Below are 15,833 nucleotides of genomic sequence, written 5' to 3'. Positions count from 1 at the left end.
GTCAGGCTGGGGATCGGGATGCTGGGTGGAGAGGAGAGCAGGGAGAGATGTGGGGAAGGCGATGGAGCCAGAGAATGGGAAGGGGGTAGGGAAGAGGGGGTTGGATAAAGGGGGGCACCTGAGCCTCAGCACAGGCACAGGGTGGAGGGAGACTGGCAGAGCAGGTGGACACACAGGTACATGTACACAGAGACGTAAGAAATGGAGAGAATGATGAAGGGACCCAAACACAACAGACAGAGGCAAGAAAAGCAAGGTTCAGAGAGGGGGCCACAGAGAGGAAGAGGCAGAAGGAAGCTGGCTAGACCCACAGCCCCGGGTCAGCACCACTCTCCCTCCAGCTCTGATTCTCCCACTGCTGTCCTCCCCTCCTCCCCCGGCCACACCCTGCACACTGACCCTTCCCCAGTGGGTCACGTGTGTTTGTGGTGGTCAGGGTGTGCTGTGTGCGTGCACATGGAGGGGGCACCTCCCACTGGCAGAGAGCAAGGTCAGCCTCTCTCTAGCAAGAAGCTGCCAGCCCCCCAGGTGAGCCCAGGTCCCACTGCCCTCATCCTCCCCTCACCTGGACAGCCTGAGGGTCTGACGGGTCCACAGCCACAGCCAGCCGGGCCTGGGTGTCGATGATGAGGTAGCTGTAGTTGTCCGAGAGGACGGGGATGGGGAGCACCTTCACTCCTGGGAAACAGAGATGTGGGTTGGGGGGCAGGGCAGGTAGCCCATCCACTGGGGGAAAGAGATGGGGTGGGTGGGCACAGCCTGGGGCGGTTGCTGGCCTGGGGCAGCCAGAGCTCACCATTGAAGAGGCGGGGCTGGGTTCTGGAGTGGCCTTTGGGGTAGCGATTCCGAGCCCTGCGCAGCTGCTGGCGGTAGAAGAGGTACCCGAGCCGGGTGCGCGTGTAGAGGCTGTACCTGCGGGGCGGGACGTCTGCTCAGCCCAGGCCCCACGTCTCCACTGCCTCGGTCACCCCCTGCGCCAGTGCAACTCCACCGCCACTTGTCGTGTGCCGACTGTCTGCCTTGCTCAGGACTCAGGACAAAGATGCAAAATGAAACAGACAGACCCCAAGCTCAAAGCTCATCAGGCCAGATGTGAACTGAGGAATTCACAGAAGAGATCTGAGGATAAGGGCTTTATTCAGTGAAAGCAGTACAGGAGTTAGGAAGCCGCAAGGAGGTGGGAACCCTATTTCAGGCAGAGCAGCGGTGCGTCGCAGTCACGCGTGGGACCTACTGAAGGCCAGATTCCTCAGCCCCATCCCAGCGTTTTGAGTCTTAGACAGCTTGAGTGGGGCCCAGGATTCTGTATTTCTAACAAGCTCCGGGTGATGTTGATGCTATTGGCCCAGAGACCACAAGGCTGAGAACCCCTAGGGTAGAGGAAACAATAGGCCCAGGCCCAGAGACAGCAGACAGCAGGGTTCACTTAGGGAAATTATAGAAAGCTCTGCTTGGCTCTTTGGTGGAGGAAGCCAGCAGAAGTGAGGCTGGATGGTTTGACCACACTCCCTCCCTCTACCTGCCACGTTCTAGGCTACACAGTGAAAAGGGGGCACGTGGAACAGAGGGGACTCGTGAGTGACAGAGTCCCCCAATACAGGATTCTGGCACACAGGGCAGCTTTACAGATGCGTGACCCGGCAGTCACAGAGGGCCCCACACTGGGCATGACGCTCTGCTGTCACCATCCTGAAATCCTTAATGATTTTCTCTTTGAACTTGTGTCTTGAACGTGAAGTCTGATGGGACAACGGAACGTGCACATGGGCAGGGGTGATGCACATATCATCACGTCACATCACACGTGTCTGCTCGGTCCCTGCTGCCCTGACCTTGCTTCACACACCGTGTTCACCACGGCCATGAGCACAGAATTCTGGTGGACCCTCTATGTGTGGGAATTCAAGACCCAAGGTGAAGACAAGTGAGTGTACCTCTATGAGTAAAGGGCTGGAGGGCACTAGCTGACCCCACTCCAGTACTCTTGCTTGGAAAATCCCATGGACGGAGGAGCCTGTTAGGCTGCAATCCATGGGGTCGATAAGAGTCGGACATGACTGAGCGACTTCACTTTCACTTTTCATTTTCATGGATTGGAGAAGGAAATGGCAACCCACTCCAGTGTTCTTGCCTGGAGAATCCCAGGGACGGGGGATCCTGGTGGGCTGCCGTCTATGGGGTCGCACAGAGTCGGACACGACTGAAGGGACTTAGCATAGCTGACCTGTGAGCCACACTTTGGGTTCAAACTAGAATTTGCTTGTGGGATGTCCCTGGTGGTCCAGTGGTTAAAATTTTGCTTTCTAATGCAGGCGTTGTGAGTTCGATTCCTGGTTGGGAGGCAAAGATCCCATGCACCTTGTGGCCAAAATACCAAATCGTAAAATAGAAGCAATATTGTAACAAACTCAATAAAGACTTTTAAAATGGTCCACATTAAAAAAAAAAAATCTTATATAAAAAAAGGAATTTGCTTAAAATGCATCAAGAGGCAATGGTGTTCTAAGAGACACAGGAACCCTACCACATCCTTTCTTATGTATAATCCTACCATTAGTGCTGCAAATGATGCTGTTACAGAAAGGAAAGGAAAGAGGCGACGGATCTGTCCTTTTCTTTCCAGCTCTTCCTCGTTCATCGGAAAGCTGAAAGTAGAGAGAGCTGAGAATGTGCTATGCATCAAGAAGTGAAACAAAAACAGCTGAGTTAGGTCTGCCCCACACTTCCACTGTTCTGGTAAGAACATAACACATATCTGTGTGCAGGCTAAGAAGTGTGAGCTACGTAGTTTCAGTGATCCCACACATAACTTAAATGTTCTTATTGTTGCTGTTGGTGCTGTTTAGTCGCTAAGCCGGGTCCAGCTCTTTTGCAATCCCATGGACTGTAGCTCACCAGGTTCCTCTGTCCATGGGATTTCCCAGGCAAGAATACTGGAGTGGGTAGCCATTTCCTTCAGGGGATCTTCCTGACCCAGGGATTGAACTCTCATCTCCTGCTTGGCAGGTGGATTCATTTGCCACTGAGCCACCTGGGAAGCCCCAAGTGTTCTTATATTTGCATTTAAAATTGACATTGCATGATATATAATGAATGGCACAATTCATGCTAATAATTAACATTTTAAATGTTCCCCTACTCAAATGACATTAAGTAGCAAATTAAAAACATCATGGCAAGTCAAGAGAAAGAGATTGTAGAACAAAGGAAAGTCTTCATAATTTCGTATCGGATGTGGCACCTCTTTCTTGCTTTTTGAGCAAGAGGGTCCAAATGCCATTTTATACTGGGCCCTGTGAAGAATGAGCCATCTTGGGCCCTGGGCTCACAGGAGAGTGACAGGCTAGGCTGTGGGTGGGTTTGGTCAGTGTTTAGGTTTACACAGCAAGGCGGTAATGGGGGTGGGATTCTGGCTGATCAAGCCTGAGACAGAAAAGTAGAAGTTGGGATGCTGGATGAAGGACCCCAAATCCCTACAGAGGTTTATTGTGTCTGTGAGGGGCAGGGGCAAGGGGAGGGCCCTTTGGGAAGGGCAAGCTGATCTGTCTGCAAGCAATTTGATCAAAACCAAGCAGTTTCCACGGAGAAGGCAATGGCACCCCACTCCAGTACTCTTGCCTGGAAAATCCCATGGACGGAGGAGCCTGGTAGGCTGCGGTCCATGGAGTCGCTAAGAGTCGGACACAGCTGAGCGACTTCACTTTCACTTTTCACTTTCATGCACTGGAGCAGGAAATGGCAACCCACTCCAGTGTTCTTGCCTGGAGAATCCCAGGGACGGGGGAGCCTGGTGGGCTGCCGTCTATGGGGTCGCACAGAGTCAGACAGGACTGAAGCGACTTAGCAGCAGCAGCAAGCATGTTTCCGTAACAGTTTGCTGAAGGTGAATCACTGCTGTCCCAGCTCTGTGTGCCTGAGCACTTGTTTCAGTTGGGAAATTGAATGCGCTGTGGAGGGGTTCTACCATCCTTTAGGAGTCTTCATGACTGTTTTTTATGGGTCCTGTTTTTGTTTTATTTTAAAATTAATTTCGACCACTTCCTACTTTCACTCATTCCACAATATTTAGTGAGGCCTTGCTATTAGCCTGCTCTGGGCACACAGCGGGTAAGGCACAGTCCCGGCTTTCTTGCAGCTTCTACTCTAGTAGGACAGACAGGACAGTAAACATACTGTCAAGGGACTTCCCTGTGGGCCAGTGGTTAAGAATCCGCCTTGCAAAGCAGGGGACTCTGGTTTGATCCCTGGTTGGGGAACTAAGATCCCACACGCTATGGAGCAACTAGGTCCACAGGCCACAACTACTGAGCCCTCACACCACAACAACTGAGTCCTTGCACCACAGTGAAAGATCCCACAAGATGCAATGAAGACCTCGTGCAACACAACTAAGACCCGAGGCAGCCAAATAAATAAATAAACAAACATACTGTTCCCTGATAGCTCAGTTGGTAAAGAATCCGCCTGCAATGCAGGAGACCCTGGTTTGATTCCTGGATCGGGAAGATCTGCTGGAGAAGGGATAGGCTACCCGCTCCAGTACTCTTGGGCTTCCCTTGTGGCTCAGCTGGTAAAGAATCTGCCTGCAATGCAGGAGACCTGGTTTCGATCTCTGGGTTGGGAAGATCCCCTGGAAAAGGGAAAGGCTACCCATTCCAGTATTCTGGCCTGGAGAATTCCATGGACTGTGTAGTCCATGGGGTTGCAAAGAGTTGGACTTGACTGAGAGACTTTCATTTTCACTTTCACTGTCCAGAGAAGATGACAAAATAAACAAGGCGAAAGGACAGAGAAGGAGGACAAGAGCTGCTATTCTAGATCTGATGGTCAGTCACGGAAGGCCTCTTTGAGGAGGTGACATTTCCAAGAAGGAAAGGGGACAGGACGTGTGAGAACCTGGGGAAGGCGCACCAAGACCAGGTGAGCACTGGCGGGAGCTGCTGGTTCTTGCCTTCCCGCCTGCTGTGCCACGGGGACAACAAACACTCGGCACAGCACGGATGGGACTGGCTGGACCAACCTACATATCCTGGACTGGACTGTAGACCAGAAAAGGAACGTAGGGGAGACAATGCACGGAATTTCACTGGAGTCTGGAGAGTGGTAACAGTTTGGATGGATGTTAATTTCTTGGTTTTGATGACTGTACCATGGTTATGGAAGATGTTAACATTTCAGAGAACTGGGTGAGGGGGTATATGGGAATTCTTTGCACAAAGTTTGCAAATCTGAGATGATTTCAAAATGAAAATTTTAAAAATAATAAAGAAGAAAAGAAAATCACCCTTGCCTCTGTACCCAGCCACCACCTGGCATCTAGACCCTGTTCCTGACTTCATTTCTTCCTATTTAGGCTTACAGGAAGCGCAGTACCCCTGGCAACAGGAAGCTCTGGGTTCTCATCACGGCTTGGGCCGTCCTTGGTCTGAGACCTTGAGCTAGTCAATGGTCTCACAGATCAGACTTCTCATCTATAAAATAGGGATACCATGACTTACCCCTGCAGGACTGTGTAAGGATTAAGTGACATAAAACAAGATGACAAATGTTAGCCTTCTCCAGGGGCTGAAGGGTGGAAGGTGTTTAGCAACTGCTGTTTCCTTCCCAAAGTCAGCCGGACACCCTTCACAGCTGCTAGAACAAGGCTGTGCACAATCTGGGAGGGACTGGTAAACATTCCCTGTCTTCCCTTGTTGGATACTTAGTACACGTACTTTGTCCTCCAACAAAGATCAAGATGTACAAGGGCAGGGACTATGCAGTAAGAAGCTGCAGTAAACCAGGCACTGCTCTTCCATTGGCTTTAACCAGCAAATATTTACTGCACGTGTTGGACCAGGTACAGAAGGCAGAGAACAAGGCAGATGGCTCCCTGCCAACATAATGAGAGGAGCAGCCAACAGACACTGAACCGGAAAACAAAACAATCAACAAGCAAGCGGTTAACTGTGGTGGGAAAGGAAGATGGTTTCCCGGTAGACTGGGTGCTTGGGAAAGGCTCCTTCTCTGAGGGCGATCCTTGAGCAGGGAACAGACAGATGGGGCAGCCAGTGGTGCTGACTGACTGTGGGGGGCGCAGCACCAACATCCCTATTCAGGCACTAGTGGGGCACATTCGAGGAGCTGCCAAGAGACCTCGAAGTCTGTAGGCAGAGAAAGGGTCAGCAAAGTGCGCAGGGGTCAGGCCATGGAGAGGGGGTGGAAAACTGCTGGTGGGTTTGAAAGAGGGGAAGCGTATGTTCTAACTTCCTTTTTAAGAGCTTGCTCAGCTGCTGTGTGGAGGGTAGAATGAACTGGAGCGGAGGGGAAGGGGGCTGGGGAGTCACGCAGTGAGGGACACGATGAGGGCCTGGACTAGAGGAGGTGTTGCAGATGGAGAAAGGTGGTGGTGGGATGGCTGTCAGACCCAAGATCTGTGCTGGCCAGGGTGGCCCCTGTGACCCTGAGGTCTGGATCGCAGCACAGAGCAGGGGGGAGGGGCCTGAGGACCCGGTTGCATGGGGCCTGGTTCTTTGCAGACAAAGGATTCCTCGTGCTTCTCTCCAGTCCCTGAGCTCCGTTCCCCCTCCACTGGCGGGCTGGCTGCATCACCAGGGTCTATAACCATGCCTGTCAGCTCTTCCCCTTGCTGCCTCTCTTTCTGGGAAAGGCGCTGTCACCCTCCTAGTTTCACAACTCAAGCATCCATTTAACCCTTTCCCCGGTGACTCAGACAGAATTCCTCTCCATTTCTCATTTCCCTTCATGGGCTCACCCCTGCAAAGAGAAACTGTTGGCGAGGCCCTAAGGAAAGCCTCCTCTAGTCAGCTCTCTGACTCACTGAACCAAACTGCAAACCACTGGCAGATGCTCATGCTCCCAAAGCACCACTTTCGACTGCATCCTGTTCTTGCTCAACAGCCTTCAGCGGCTCCCCAGGGCTGGTGGGAGAGTGTCCAACCCCCAGGCAGGCCCTCTGTGGACCGGGAGGAGGCAAGCCTCTGTCCCCCGCCCAGTATGGCCCCATGGAAACCCCGTGTCCCAAGAGTGAACAAGTTGACATCCCAAATGTCCATCGATAGCACAATGGACAAATAAATAATGACATATTCCGACCATCGAAAACTACACGTCAGGGGAGTGAATGATTTAGGCTACCAGCTCTCAGCCTGCACAGAGCTCAAACATAACACTGAGCTAACAGATGGGCCACAGCAAACAGATAACCTGACAATATTTCCCTAAAATGCCAAAGAAGGACTTCCCTGGTGGTCCAGTGGGTGCAGGTCAATCCCTGGTCAGGGAACCAAGATCCCACATGTCGCGTGGTGTGGCTAGGAGAAAAAAACAAAGGCCAAAGCAAGCAAAACCATCATTGGTGTGCAGACGTAAATAGTAAAAGAATAAAGGCAGCCGAGGGGAAGGCATGGTCAGCATGGTTAGTAGGGTTTCCTCTAGGAGAGGGGGAAGGTGGGCTGGGGAGGTGGGCGCCGAGCTTCACAGGGTCTGTAACATTGTCTTTCTTAAGCTGGGAGTATTATTTTATCTGTCTTCTGAATGCCTGAAATAGCTCATTAAAATTTCAGAACTACAGTCCTGCCTGGCTCCCACAGGTCTCAGGCTGGAATAGCCTCCAGGCCTTTCTAACTTACTGGAACACTACCCAGTCCCTACTAATCAGCGCCATGCAGGAACCCAAAGCATCCTTCACGGCTTCCCTGGTGGCTCATACGGTAAAGAATCTGCCTGCCAAGCAGGAGACCCAGGTTCGATCCCTGAGTTGGGAAAATGCCCTGGAGAAGGGAATGACACCCCACTCCAATATTCTTGCCTGGGAAATTCCATGAACAGAGGATCCTGGGGGACTACAGTCCACGCAGTCACCAAGAGTTGGACACGACTGAGCGACTAACACACACACATACAAGCATTTTTTAGGGCTGGGCTCAACCCCAGGTGCCGGGAGCTGGTGAGGCATTCCACTCGTGACAAAGGTCATGAGAAAGGAGGCTCGGCATACGCAAAGGCGGGATCGAGCCTCAGGAGTCCCCCCGGATATTCTCGAGCATCTACCCCCCCAAAAAACCAGAGTCTGCCTACTTTATTGCTTTGTGCTCTCAACTCTGACTTTACTGGGGGCTGTCCCCTACCACCATCTCTCTCTCTCTGTCAAAGAGTTAACTTACAGCTCCAATTAATAAAGTTCCTGGGCAATTAGGAGTGTTTAAATCCAAACCCCTCAGATGGCTCTCTAACTCGCCTGACAAATTTACCCGGACTCCTACAGCTATGCATATGATTCTTTACAGTCTCCCAGCCTGGAGAGGCAGGGGAAGCTTAAGATATTCAAATAGCTTAGAGCCTCTCAGAGAGTTAGAAACTGTCAGAATAAGACTAGTAGAGGATTTCATTCATGAGCCAATGTTTGTTGCCAAGTTTTCACACCCCCTGAATTGTATCCTTGAATGTGTATTAATTAATAGATGATATGTAGAAAAAATAAGTAGTGGCCTTGGTGTTAGTAACTTTAGACCCTTAAGGTAATAAATTCTTTCCTTTGTTGTAAACCCATTACACATCCGCCCTATAGGAATGCAATTTTATCTTCGGAAGATGGCGCCAAACCTTAAAATAATTACTCTTAAAGAAAATAAGTCTTTGTTGATAAGTCCTTGTCAAGAGTCATAAAATGTTAATAGGCCTTCTGGCCAGAAGATGATGTAAATCACCTAAACGATTTGTATACGATAAATTTGCAGGAAAGAAACCCTGGTTTTTGATAAAGATCAAAAACTGCTGACTTTGCATCCCCTATTAGCCTCTATGTGTAACTTAGGGTATAAAAGCCCTTGTTGAAAATAAAGCTACGGGCCTTGCTCACCAACGCTTGGTCTCCCCATGTCATTCTTCCCTTTAACTTCTGGCTGAAGTCTCCATCTGGAGCGTGGAACCCACCACGCTTACTAATTATGCCTGGGCTTCTAAGACCCACTCGAGAAGGTGTCTAGGGTGGGGCACCTTCCGTTATTCGAGAGGGCGCCTGCGGCCTCCGTGGTCAGAGCTAACCTGGTGTCACGGGTTATATTGATTTTCCGCATAAACCAAGCTACTCAGCCTCTTTTCTCCACTGAATTTTCCTACTGAGCTATCCTCATTCTATTACTCTTTGTATCTCTAATTAGCATATAAATAGTCGCCTAGGCCGTCTCTCCTTCGAATACCATGAATCAGCCGGGGCTGATTATCCTGGTAGAAAGCTGCCTTCCCCTGCTCCATCTGGGGCGCTCAGGAGCAGCTGAGCCCCGGGGCAGTGGCTGCGCCTTATCAACTTCTACCTGGTGCCCTAATCAGAGCCATGCAGTGCCATGCAGCGCCCGCAAGGGGCGGGCGGTCACCAGCCTGTTTCTCGTGGCTCCTCTGCAACCCCCTAGCACTGGCCCAGCACAGAACCAGGACTCACAAAACCCTGGCTAAGTGAGCAGGAAAGGCAGCACAGGGCCAGGCATGTAAGTATAAACGTGACGGGCATAGAAAGCGAACTGTCAGCACTGACTGCGGCTCCACCTAACTTGCCCCAGGCCAGGCTGTGATGCCCAGTGAGAGTATCGGAGGCCCGAATTACAGCCACCCCTGCCCTGGCTCTTCCCTTCCCACCTCACCCACCTGCTTCCAAGTCCCTCCCCTCTTCTGGTGGGACCCACAAGGTAGAGCAGGGTACTCTGATAAGCAGGTCATCTAGACCCAAGGGCCTGGGTGAGGCTGTGTCAATGGGGCACAAAATTTCAACTTCCCCGGCCTAGGGTCTGCACCCAGGGCCTCTAAAGTGGAGGAGATGGGGGAGCTGAGGCAAGGGGGTCTGAAGACGGGTCCGCAGTCCTGGCTTTGCCCCACAGGTTAGAACATCTCTCCGGAGCCCACTGGCCTCATCTTTAATAAGAATGACCTTTCCCTCAGCTTTCCCAGACCCCACCAGTGGGCTCAGTGCCTCTCGTTGGTTATCTCCTGTCATCCTCCAAGCAACCCCGAGTCAGGTATCATTATTTCCTCCATTTCACAGATAAGGCCAACGGAGCCCAGAGAGGTGGAAAGGGATTTGCTCAAGATCACAGAGCAGTGAGTGGTTGGGCAGCCTGATCCCGGAGCCCACACTCTTCTTTTTTTTTTTTTTAATGGCATGTGGTTCCCTGACCAGGGATCAAACCCACGCCCTCTGCAGTGGAAGCATGGAGTTTTAATCACTGGATGGCCAGTAAAGTTCCTGGAGTTCATTCACACTTTTAACCATTGCAAACCCCTAATAAGCAGGTAGGATGAGATGAGTGGGCCTGAACTATTTGGGGTCAGACTCAATTCCTTTGAGGGCCTTTGCTGGGAAAACATATTTGTCGGGGTAATTACAGTATTCAGACACAGCCAGGCATCTGGCCTCTGGAAACTCCTGGAGCACTAGTTTCAGTCTCTATGAGACACAAGCCTTTGAACCCTGTGAACTCTCTCCCCAGACCACCTCCTCACATGTGCAGTTTTCCTGAGGACCGCAGAGGGTCTGAGACCCCAGCAGCTCTCAGGAGAAGATGCCTTGAGTGGAGAATCCTGGAGACCTCTTTCAGTCTAGGCTCTGCCACTCTCTGCCCTGAACCATGACTGGGTGGATGGTTCCAAAGGGAGCAGCGCAAGCCAGATGGACAAGAGAATTTAGGAAAAAAAGACGGGAAAATGCAAAAGTGAATGAGTCCCTGGGAAGAACCTGCCTCCCATCTCCTAGCCCCCCATCTTGCTGGGATGTCGCCGTCCCCTGTAATGGGGCTCACAGCTCCCTTTCTTCTGTTGCCTGAGGTAAGAAGCAGAAACTCACTCCCCAAGCCTCAGTTTCCTGCTCTGTAAAACCAAGTGCTCTTCCCCTCTGAATGAGCAGCTGAGCCTGCAAAGTTCAGGTGACTTACACAATGACATGGACCTCTGCAGGGCCTGATGTGGGATTCAAACTCCCTGCAGCGCGAGAATGTGCCAGAACGCATCAGTATGATCTGGGGGTGCTGGTGGAACCCGAAGATGCTGACCTTTTCCTCTTCGGTTTACCACCCACTCGTGGACTCTGATAAAGCAGTTCTGGGGCCCGGAACTACCCACCATCACCTCACCAAAAGAAAAGCAAGTTTCCTAATTGGTCCTCTGGGACCCAGGTGGGAGACAGAAAAAACACTCTACCGGGTGGGGCTGGGGTGGGGGTAGCCGGTCTGGGGCAGCCTTGCAGGGGCCTGAGGGGGCCCTCCGCCTGGGGTCAGGGCTGTAGGATGAAGCACCTGCCATCCCCACTGGGGGCCACAGGCATACCTTTCACTCCTCGCCTCAATGAACCAGAGCGTGGCTTCTCTGGTATCTGAGTTTGAGCCTCTGGCCCCATGGGAGGCCCCATGGGACAGCTGGGGAGAGTGACACACAGCCCTCCCCCCACCCCCTTCTCTTGGCGCACAGTGGAGAGCACACAATGAAGCTCTTCTTCTCCCCGCCTCCTCCCGCGAGCAGTCTCGCCATCCCGGGCAGCCCTGAGACAGGCCTGGGGGCTGCCTGTCCCAGCTGGGCCCTGGCCCCAGACTCCACCAGCTGGACAACAAGCCCAGGCTGAGAGGACTCTGGTCAGGGGGTGCTTTTGGCTTCTCCTCTCCTGCCTGCCTCCCCTACCGGTCTCCACCCGGGACCCAGCTTTTCCCAGGCTTTTCATCTGACCAGCGACAGGCAATCTTTATGAAAGCAAACAGGAAATGCCTGTCTGCAGGCCTAGGGACCTGGACTCCCCCAGGACACAGAGTCCTGCTGGAGCACAGCCTGCTCGGAGGCCCCTCAGGAACAAACTGAGCCACGAGATGTTTTGCACTTTCCCCAAATTGAGGAAACTGAAGAAGATAACGAGACAGCGAAAAAGGCCCTAGAGGGTGAAGAGTTTCCTGAAGCTGCCAGCAAGGCCTTGAGGGGTTGGGGGACAACTTCCCCATGACCAGGAGAGGGGCAGTGCCTGCAACAGGTCAAGACACAGGCCCGACTGGGAGACCACAGGCCCCATCTTCATACCCATCCCCTCATCCGGTTCGGTCCTCTGCTGACTTTGCAGCCCTCTCCAGCCTTTAGCATCTTTCCCAAGGGGAGGAGGAGTGGCTCCTGAGGGCTCCCGGGGAGGACCAGAGGCACAGTCAGATCTCAGTCCTGGGCAGGAGGCCTGGACTATTTGTGTCTCCTTGCCTGAAATCCCAGGCCACCTGCCCAGCCAAGGCCCTAGGGTTTTGTTTGGTGTGGGTCTGTTTCTTGGCCCTCCCTCCCGCCTCCATCTGTCCCCTCCTCACCCCAACCCCAGGCCCTCCTGATTCAGCCCTGTTCCCTGGGCTTGGCCTGTGGGAGTTCAGTGAGGAAATCACACCTATGAACACCTGATGCAGGAACAAGCAAGAATACACAATGAAAGCTCTAAGAGGACAGACAATGCCAGTGGTCAGTCTGGAGGCAGTGATGAACTTTGACTGGAGAGGCTGAACAAGCTTTGTGGAGGAGATAGCATTTGGGCCAAGCTTTTATTAACTCCAAAGCCCTTTAATGAGGGCAACTCTGTGTCAGCCACTGCTCTGGAAGCTGGGATACAGTAGTGAAAGAAGTTTCTTCCCTCATCTGGCTCATATTCTGATTGAGGGAGAAAGCCAGTAAACAACAGGCAAGTCGATATATAGGATGTCACATGGTGATATGTACTGTGGAGAAGGGGCTTCCCAGGTGGTTCAGAGGTAAAGAACCTGCCTGCCAATGCAGGAAATGCAGGAGACCCAGGTTCAGCCCCTGGGTCGGGAAGATCCTGGAGGAGGAATGGCAACCCACTCCAGTGTTCTTGCCTGGAGAATCCCATGGACAGAGGAGCCTGGCAGGCTGCAGTCCATGGGGCTGCAGAGTCGGACGTGACTGAGCAACTGAGCACGCACGTGAGCACGCTGTGGAGTAAGACTGCAGGCGTTGGGACCCTGCGATTTTTATACAGGGTGGTCAGGGTAGGCCTTTTTAACACAGTGAAATCTGAGCAGAGACCTGAAGGAAGCCAGGCACAGCCACGTGGCCATCTGGGGGAAGAAGGGTCTAGTGAGAGAGAACAGTGACAAAAGAGCTTGGAGGTGAGACTATCTCAGAATGCTTGAGGAACAGCAAAGTGGCCTGTGGCTGAAATCCAACGAGCAAGGTGAAGGGCATACAAAAAAACCACCAAAAACAGTGAGGTGGAGGATGGGCAGGTCCAGAGGGAGCCATTCTGGAGGGTTCTAAGCAGAGGAGTGGCACATTTCTGACTTAAATCTTAAAGGTTTGATTCTGGTTGCCTTGCTGAGAGTGCTCTTGTGAGTACAAAGGCTGAAGGGAGCTGTCAATTTAGGAGATCAGGTGCGAGGCGACCTGGGGTTGGCTCAGGGTTGTAGCAGTGGAAGTGGGGTGAGTGTTCAGATTTTGGGCATAGTTTGAGGATGAGCTTTGAGGAAATAATATTTGATGTAGGGAGGAAGGTCTGGCAGACCCCAGAGAGAACTACAGCAAGAGCACAGGGCCTGGGGAAGGTGGGATTGGGCAGCTCTGGAGGGGGTGTGGGAGGGCCCTAAAGGCCTGGGCGAGGGGTGTGGACTCCATTCTGCAGGCAGCACGGCCTGGGGAAGGGCACACCTACGGGGACATCCGGCAGAGGAGCCGCTATGGGTGCTGGTGCTGCGGCTCTCCTGGGCTCCAAGGCCTGCAGAAGAGGACCCTCCCTGCTTCCCTCCTGAAGGCCGTGTTGTGGATGGCCCAGCCCACCGCCTCTGTGTGGCCTTGGCCACAAGCAGGTGGGCCATTCACTCTCGGGTCCTCAGCTCAGGACTCCTGCCCTCTCTTTGAAATCAAACCATTGGTCCTCACTGGCCCCAGAGAAGGGCTTTTCTCTTGCAGGAGTGGAGCAAGCAATGTTTGTCCTGGGACAGCTTTTCACTTGGGTCAGGAGATTCAAGAAAGATCTTCTATGCCTAGGAATGAAGAGGGGACTTGGTCAGGGAGGGTGGGAGGGTTTTGTCTGCCGGACTGTCCATTTCAGAGGCTGGCTGCCTTCCACTTTCTCAGCTCTGAAAGATGGTTCCCATCCCTGCATGCAGGAACTCAGCCTAATTCCCCATTCACTGCTCCCTCTGCAGACAGGCCCTGCTCAGGGTCCTGTTCTCTAACCAAACCTCCTCAACTACCACTGAGAAGACAAAGGGGCAAAAGGGAAACTGAGGCATGAGGCAGGGGGCACACAGAGGGGAGCACACACTCCCAATCCTAGCCTGCCCAGGCACACCCTGTCACTCTTGGGGAATCTATCATGCCCTGTGCCTCTGGCCAATTAGGGTCCCTGTTCCTCTATCTGACTCCTTGAGAACAGCTCCTATCAGTGATCCCGCAATCCTGACCCAGGGCAGTAAGGAGGGGTGGGGGTCACTGAATGAACGAAGGGATGTGGGATTTCCTGAGAGTAAGTGAGCAGGATACACTTGGAAGACAATAGAAGAATGTGTGTGTGCTCAGTCACTCAGTTGCATCTGACTCTTTGGGACCCCCATGGACTGTAGCCTACCACGCTCTTCTCTCCATGGGATTTTCTGGGGAAGAATCCTGGAGTGGGTTGCCATTTCCTCCTCTAGGGGATCTTCCCGACCCAGGGATTGAACCTGCAGCTCCTGCGTTGGCAGGTGGATTCTTTATTACTGAGCCACCTGGGAAGAAGCACGTAAGGAAGCTTAAAAAAAAAAAGTTGAGGGACTTCCCTGGTGGCCCAGTGATTAAGACTGTGCCTCCACTGCAGGGGGCATGGGTTTGAGCCCTGCTCAGAGAACTAAGATCCCATATGCCACATGGTGTGGCCAAAAAAAAAAAAGGAAGCTCCAGAAGGAGCCACGGCTGGCCTAATGCCATGTATCTTCCCTCCCCACATCCCCCATACTATAGAAAGAATAACTGCTAACATTTCCTGAGCACTTACTATAAGCCAGATCCTGTGTACAATTTCATTTGATCCCCATAGGAGCCCTCTGAGGTAGGCACTATCACCAGGCCCATTTTACAGATGCCAACAACTGAGGCACAGAGAGGCGGAGTTATTTGTCCAAGGTCACACAGCTACTGAGCAATAAAGCTGGGATTCAAAAGCAGATTTATCTGACCCCAATGCTATGTGCTTAACTACTGCACATTGCCTCCCAGGCCCTGCAGAGTCTTGAATGCGTGTGTCCACCTCAGGTTAGCTCAGATCGACCCTCTGCTGTGCCCAGTTATCGCCATCCCAAGACAATGGTGGTTATGTTTGAAGAAAGCCCTATATAACACTTCATAACATCAAATACCAGTGAGGACTGTTACTACTGATAACATCAACAAGGACTCCTCTCCCAGTACAGCTTCCCATCTCCACTGTCCACTTTCCAGCCCCCCAGTACAGCCCTCTCCTCGTGGTCCTCAGCCACAAGTTCAGGGTGGAGTGTGTCCATGCGCTCTGCCCCTCCCCTCACGTCATGCACCATCCCGGCCCCTCCCTTTCCATCCTTCCTGGAGGCGCCCTCACAGCATCAACACCTGCCCATTTCCCTCAGACCAGTTTCCTGCTGACACCCCCAGTCCCTCCCAGCAGCCAGCAGCCTCCCCCCCCCGAGGGACTGGACTGATTGTTTCCCAGATCCTGGACAGGCAGGATCTGGGACTCTGATTCCAGGCACGCCCTCCTGCTCTGCAAATTTGGGGAGCTGATTCCAAGGCAACCTTGAAATCCAGCCACAGGAAAGCTCATGGATTACTGAATTCCTGAGAAGCTCTCGGACAATTCCAGGTTT

At 52.5% G+C, this 15,833-nt stretch overlaps 1 protein-coding gene across 2 annotated transcripts in view; it reads right to left on the bottom strand.

Annotated features, from left to right (window-relative positions):
* The window catches only part of PNKD (PNKD metallo-beta-lactamase domain containing), a 72,876-nt gene that overhangs the window by 5,272 nt on the left and 51,771 nt on the right, over positions 1–15,833 (bottom strand). For both annotated transcript variants that reach the window (XM_061384685.1, XM_061384693.1), the window contains 2 exons: positions 797–912; positions 566–678 (listed from right to left, as the gene is read on the bottom strand). In XM_061384685.1, coding sequence (XP_061240669.1) covers positions 566–678; positions 797–912 — 229 coding nt within the window. The remainder of the gene's footprint in view (positions 1–565; positions 679–796; positions 913–15,833) is intronic.

Source organism: Bos javanicus, chromosome 2, assembly GCF_032452875.1.
Source record: "Bos javanicus breed banteng chromosome 2, ARS-OSU_banteng_1.0, whole genome shotgun sequence".
Classification (NCBI taxonomy): domain Eukaryota; kingdom Metazoa; phylum Chordata; class Mammalia; order Artiodactyla; family Bovidae; genus Bos; species Bos javanicus.
This window is presented reverse-complemented; position numbering and strand designations above follow the sequence as displayed.